The sequence below is a fragment of the Homarus americanus genome, unplaced genomic scaffold (assembly GCF_018991925.1).
Source record: "Homarus americanus isolate GMGI-L3 unplaced genomic scaffold, GMGI_Hamer_2.0 scaffold21988, whole genome shotgun sequence".
NCBI lineage: Eukaryota > Metazoa > Arthropoda > Malacostraca > Decapoda > Nephropidae > Homarus > Homarus americanus.
In genome coordinates, this window is record NW_024757607.1 from 1 (window position 1) to 6,881 (window position 6,881).

The following is a 6,881-nucleotide window of genomic DNA, read 5'->3' on the forward strand; positions in this document are numbered from 1 at the left end:
ACATAGGCATTAGACATAGCATAGACATCAGACATGCTATAACAATATGTAATACAGACATGTGAATAAATGGTGCAATGAATGGTAATAGAGTCTTGCCGTCTGCGTGTTCTTATCTTATATCTATACAAAGTATAACGTTCAGTTAGCAGACACAGGAAGATATTGCTATATGTGAGGGAGTTGATTATCGCCAGAGGGTGATAACTGCTGCTCACCTCCAGGTTCACGACTATTCATGTCAACTTCCTTAAGTTTATTTGGTATCTATATACATATTCATCTATATATGATGTTACCAGACTTGTAACAAGCTTTCTTAACTGTTGTTTATTTTTCTATTTGTTGCATTTCTTTGTTTATTATATGTAAGTAGTGAACATAGATCCTTTGAGCAGTGGTTCTCAACCTTGTTTATGCACTTTTCACCATATGTCAGAATGTCATCCCTCCTTTTAAGATTGTCATTTTTTCATATTAGTATATACATTTACAATTTTACATGGATTATTTTTATAGTGAGTTTTTTTTCCCATATTAGTACATATACATTTACAATTTTACATGGATTATTTTTTATAGAGCTACAAATTAAATGCCAATTGAAAAATGTTGATGATTTATAAACTTGAATAAAAGTAAAATATTTTTTTTTTTTTATAAGAATTACTTTTAACAGACCAACTGAAGCATAATGCACAAACAAAAGTTAATAGAATACCAGGACATAAATTTGTAATTAATTTTATTCAGATGAAGATTTACAGTCAATGAGAAACCTGTGATTGCTTTTTCTTCGCCAATTCTGGGATACGCTGGAGGAGTGCTTTGAAAGGGCAATAACGCAGGTCATTTTCTACCTCTAATCTACTACGTTGCTTCGTTTTAATTTGCAACAGAGTTGAAAATGCCTGACTCACAAAGATATGTGTCGATAAACAAAGCAATGCATTTATTAGCTCTTTTTCTGCCAATTTTTGTGAATTAAACTGTACCCCAGACTGATTTCTCATCGAACATACCTCTTGCTCCCGAATCAGTTTTCAGCTCCAGAAATTCATCTTGACAATCACTGAGTTCAGGAAAATATCGGCTGAATTCATTTTCCAGTGTATCAAATGCTGTAAAATTTCATTTTTTGCAAATTGTGGAAGCACCTTGTCTTCACCACCACCAACAAGAACGGATGACATTTTCTCAAACATTGCAACATTTTTTATATTAACCTTTCTCTTCCAATTTTTCAGCTTGCTCATGAAAGCTTTCAAGGCATCCATGAATTTTATGATGTTTGTATTCCTTCCTTGCATCTGAAGATTCAGTTTATCCAGCTGCTCAAAAATATCAACCAAATAGGCAAGGCGCATGAGCCATTCCTCATCATCCAGCCAGGCAAAAAATTCCATCTTACCCTGAACTTCAAAAAATAATTTGAGCTCATCTCTAAGCTCAAATATTCGCTCAGTTACATTTCCTCTTGACAGCCATCGAACATTTGTGTGGAAAAGAAGCAAATAATGGGCTGCATCCATGTCGGTACATAACTGCTTGAAAAGTCGTGAGTTGAGAGCTCCTCCTTTGACAAAATTCACAATTTGAATTGTTTGATCCAAAACCTTCCCTAGCGGAGCTGGAAGTGTTTTTGAGGCCAGTGCCTGACGATGGATCATATAATGAATGCCTTTCACTTTTGGAGCTCGCTTTTTCACACAAACTTGAAATCCTGATTTTGTCCCCAACATAGCTGGTGCTCCATCTGTACAGCACCCACAGATATTATCCCACAAAAGATTTTCTGATTCAAAGAAAGATGAAACCTTTTCCAAAATATACGAGGCCTTGGTAGTTGTTTCAAGAGGAGAACAAAAGAGAAACTCCTCTTTAAATGAACCTGAGTGAACATACCTTGCTAACACCATCAACTGGGAACACGATGCCACATCAGTCGATTCATCAAGTTGAATTGAAAATAAGCCAAATGCTGAAGACTTGATCTCCTGCACAACTTGATCCTTGATGTCAATGGCCATATCGCTGATCCAACTTTGAACAGTACTGTTTGATAGTGGAACCGCTGCAAGTTTTTTCTCCAATCCATTTCCCAACACAATTTCCACCATTTTGAGAGAGCAAGGTTTTCTGCTTTGCTATCTCCAGTGCTACGACATAAGAAGCTTCAGTAACCTTTTGGTTTGTTTCTTTGAATGCCCCTGTTGAATCCAGCTTCATCTTTTTGAGAGCATTCCCATGACGTTCAAAAAAGTTTTGGTCCTTGTCCTTGTGTTGAGGATGAACATTCTGCAAATGTCGCTTCAACTTTGTTGGTTTCATGGAATCATTTGTCAAAGCTTTACTACAAATAACACATTGAGGCCTTTCTTCTCCATTGATGATGATGGATGTGAATCCATATTCAATATATGAATGATCGTACCCTCTTTTTTTGACACTCATGATGGGCTCCAAATTCTGTAAATAAAAACAAGAAAAAGTCAAAACTATAAATGGATATTTTCACAGATAAAAAAGTGAAATATTTATCTTTATTTTTTATTTAATCAGCAACATGGCTGGCATTAAGAAGTAAATAATGCCAGTGACGCACAAAAAAAATACGCACAAATATGGGAGATTATGGTCCACGTTAACACCACAAAAACTAGAGAAGCACAGTCACCAATGTGAGTGGGAACCAACAAAATACTCACAAAAAGTGGCAAACAACACAGGAGCTAACGGAGAGAAAACCCGGCGTGACCTCTCAGTAGCGCGGATCATTGAAGACTGCTCAGAACTGCAAGCATTAGCTATGAGCTGCTTAATTTCCTATCTTTTTTTTTATTTATTTTTTTTTAGGTTAAGGTGGGGAAAGGATGGAAGGCATGCTGGGGCTCAAGGCACAGCCAGACATGAGGGATGGAGAAGTCACAACATATAGTCGTGGGGGGAAAGGTTGGAAAAGAAGTTTAATGAGTTAAACAGAGGGGGACGACACCCCTTGTTTTACATATTACAGAGTTTGTTGGCTAACTAAGCTAAGCTAGGATTTAGGATGAGGTTGCACAATGGTTATTTTTGAAGACAATGACTAGATTTATTTTACAATTACAAGTTTATTAACATCTTATACTGTATTACGTTATGGACTCACTTGATTGTGACTTGTTAAATGTGAATTTATATCATCTAAGTTTTAATCTAAGGTGGATCACTGTGGCGGACATAGATGGGTCGCGGGTTGGGTTGTTGTAGTGCGGGCAGACTCCGGGGCCACCAGGCGTGGGGTCTCCCTCCGTTGATGTCTTCCCCGCGTAGGTGGTCTGGGCTGTGAGGGTCGTCCAGGAGCTTGTCCCAAACCTTCTTCCCTAGGCGATGGAACCTGAAGTTGAGGGCCTCTGTTTTATTTCTTAGGTGGATGGTTTCCACTGTCTCCTGGTAGGGTGGCGCTTGGCCATTGGCTGACCTCAAACACTTGTTTTGGAAGCTCTGTGGTTGTTGTAGTCTGGTCTTCCCGAGTGTGACGAGTGGTATATGTGGGTACTCCAACACAGGCCTCACCAGCGCCTTGTACAGGTGAACTTGTATCTTCTCAGGCATCAGTTTAAAACGTTTTAATTTGGCTGCGGCGACTTTGGCTTTCTTTAGCCTATCCTTCACGTGGGGAATGATGCCCGTCCGAGAGATGATAAGGCCGAGCAACCTGCCTTGTTTAGAGTACTCAATCTCTTCGTCGTCGATCATCAATGGGGCCGGCTTGAATTTGGCTATGGGTATGACCTCAAATTTCGTTTTGTTTGTTTTTATTTTCCATTTATTTTCATACTCCGAGATCTCCTCTATTGCCCGAGCAGTGAGTCGCGCCATCCTTGCCGTGGACCTTCCTGGGCAGGTGACGATCTGTGTTACATCGTCGGCATACTTGACGTACTTGCTGCCGACGATTGGGGGTGGCAGGTCAGCCGTGTAGAGCGTGTAAAGGGTTGGTGAGAGACAAGAGCCCTGAGGCACGCCGCTCGATAGAGAGAATTCTTCTCCAAAATGTTCTTGCATCTTGATTTTGGCTCTGAGGTCCGTAATGAAGTTGCACAGCAGGCGCGTCAGATTTTTGGGTAGCCCCAGTTGTATGATCTTATACTGCAGCCCTGCGTGCCAAACTTTGTCAAACGCCAGGAGCAGAGAAGAGGGGGAGGGAGCTGAGTCCATATTATTTGAATGGACATTAACTTGGCGACTGTATTTCTCTATTTCTCTTAAGTATTAATTGTGTGCATGTACCATCATAAAATTTAGATGTTATTTTTACTAGAACATAGGTATTGTGTCAGAAAAAGTGGAGTTTGGGGGTCAGCCGATCTCTATTTCATTTAGTCCCATATGTTATGTTGTTCACTTTACGCGTTTCTTGCTTTATGCGGGCCTCCGTGGGTTCAATTGACCGCGTAAAGTGAGGGTTCACTGTAGTAGTTTTGCTGAAACGTAATGCATTTCAATGTAAATTAGGATCAACTACATGAAAACAAAAGACTTTACCTAACCTTCCGATGTTCAAGATATGTTACTCGTTTTTTTAGTAGTTTTCGGTTAAAATACTCTTATATTAGTGTTATTCTATTCATACTGTGCTTGATATAATACATTCACGGAATTGTAATATTTTTGCAACTACAATGCTGATGTCAACACAAGCGTGGTTACAGTGAGACTGACTGAGTAAGGGAGAGCTATGCGTTTGTGTGTGAGGTTGCAGGAGCGGGCGGTGTCCCGTGTTCGGTGCCGCGTGCGAGTTGAATGTACTTCAATTACTTCAATGTACAGAATATTCCTCCGGCGGGGCAATCCGCATATTTGCAAATCCGTGAATGCTAAACCCGCGTATGTTAAGGGCCGACTGTACTCAGATATTTTCTCAAGGAATATTTGCCGTAACTCAAAAGGATTACATTCTTTTTTTTTAACTCTAGCTTATCAATTCTCACAGATACACTCTCCATGAACCAAGGTTTCAAATAAACTTTGTTTGGCAAAGGTTCACACAAATCTACAATATTATATTCACACAACATCTGACAAAGTTTTTTAGTATAAGTATTCATCTTAAAATTACTAGTTATTGCATAAGTAAATTTATCAACAGCAGACTTCAGATACCCATCACCACGCCTAATAAGGTTTAGAGTAGAAATGACAGTTAACTCTCTAATTCTGTGTATTATGCTCGGGACATTTAGCTCCATCCTCATAATCTCTATTCTTGTCGTCTTTGAACAACGAAGCACAATCCTCATTGCTTCATTCTGAATAAGCTCTAATGGCCTAAGATCTTTTCCTGAGTAAGAAGCTAGAACTGGAGCTGAATAATCAATGATACTCCTAACTGTACTCAAGTACGTACATAGATCTTAAAACTGGTATACCAACACCATTTGCTCTATTTGACAAAACTTTCAGAGGTTTTAGCCGAGCTGTACATATATTTTGACATAAGTAATTTGATCCTTAACATTATTATTTACACCCACAAACATTCCCAGATATTTATAACTGGATACTTTTTGCAATTTTATTCCATTTAGCCAAAATTCTTTTCCATTTACTGCCCTTCACTGAGATTTGGTTTTATTTTAATTAATGACCAGTCCCAAGGAGAGACAAAGATACTGCAGCTGATCAATGACCCCTAGACATATCTTCCTCATTCTTGATGGTTATAAAGTGTGCCCTGAAGAATGCAGTGATGGCTAGGGAAACACTGAGTAACACTGAGTTCGTTTATTGTGGATGAGAGAAATACAAGCGGTGACCAGCATGTGCCAAGCACAGCTCACGCAGTCAGACTGAGGCGCCTTGCCATATGGCAGCCTCGGGGCAATGTTGCCACATAACACGTGCAGTGTTGCCACGTAATTATATATATAAATGCTACTCGGCACAGTAGCTTATTTACAAGGTTGCTACTCGGCACAGTAGCTTAGATGCATAACCTACATCTCCCTCCCCCCTCACGCTCATAGTCTTTGTCTTGAGCGGACTTCTTAGTCCTAAGTCGCTCCGAGCGTCGAGGTGCACTGTGGGGCGGATCCTCGTGAGGTGTAGGTGACTCGTCCTCGGTCAGGGGGCCAGCAGCAGGGGGTGGGACTGGCCGGAGGAAGCGGCGGTTCCTCCACCAGACACGGCCGCTCGGCATCCTGACCTTGTAGTCCCGCGACCGGCCGACGCCCATCACTATGCCCACCTTGTCCCAACGTGTCGTCGTCAGGTCCTGGACGCGGGCAAGGGCACCAATCTCCAGTGGCTGAAGAGGGCGGGCACGGTCGTCATACCGAGCCTTGGCGTCCTGGGCACGTGAAGTGGCGCGGCGGTCGCAGCTCTCGGCTCTGGTCTGCCACTCCTTCGCAAAGGCCTTGGCGTGTGCAGGAACGCAAGAGCGGAGAGGGTGACCATACAGGATCTGGGCAGGGGAGCGTCCTGTGTGGGTGGGAGTATTACGTAACTCCAGGAGTCCTTTGTCAAACGCCTCACAGTCTATGTTGCCTGAAGGGGCCACCTTGAGGATGAGGTGCTTGACTGTCTTGACCGCAGCCTCAGCATGGCCGTTTGACTGTGGGTAGTGGGGTGTTGACACGATGTGGCGGACTCCCCAACGCTCCAGGAATCCTGTGAAGTCCCGGCTGGTGAACTGTGGCCCACCGTCCGTCCGCAGACGTACGGGGACGCCCAGGTCACGAAAGAGGTGCCGGAAGTGGCGAATGGTGGCCGCGGACGTCGTGTCCGAGCCACAGATTACCACCACAGGCCAGCCAGAGAGTCGGTCGGCGACAACTAGGAAATGTTTCCCAGCTGTGCTGAAGAAATCAGCCGACACGGACTCGAAGGGATGAAAC

At 42.3% G+C, this 6,881-nt stretch overlaps 1 protein-coding gene across 1 annotated transcript; it reads right to left on the bottom strand.

The window, feature by feature from the left end:
* Window positions 1–1,043: 1,043 nt before the first annotated feature.
* Window positions 1,044–2,030, bottom strand: LOC121857598 (protein ZBED8-like). Its single transcript, XM_042353669.1, has one exon. It carries the CDS (start codon window positions 2,028–2,030, stop codon window positions 1,044–1,046), a length of 987 nt encoding a protein of 328 aa, XP_042209603.1.
* Window positions 2,031–6,881: the final 4,851 nt, after the last annotated feature.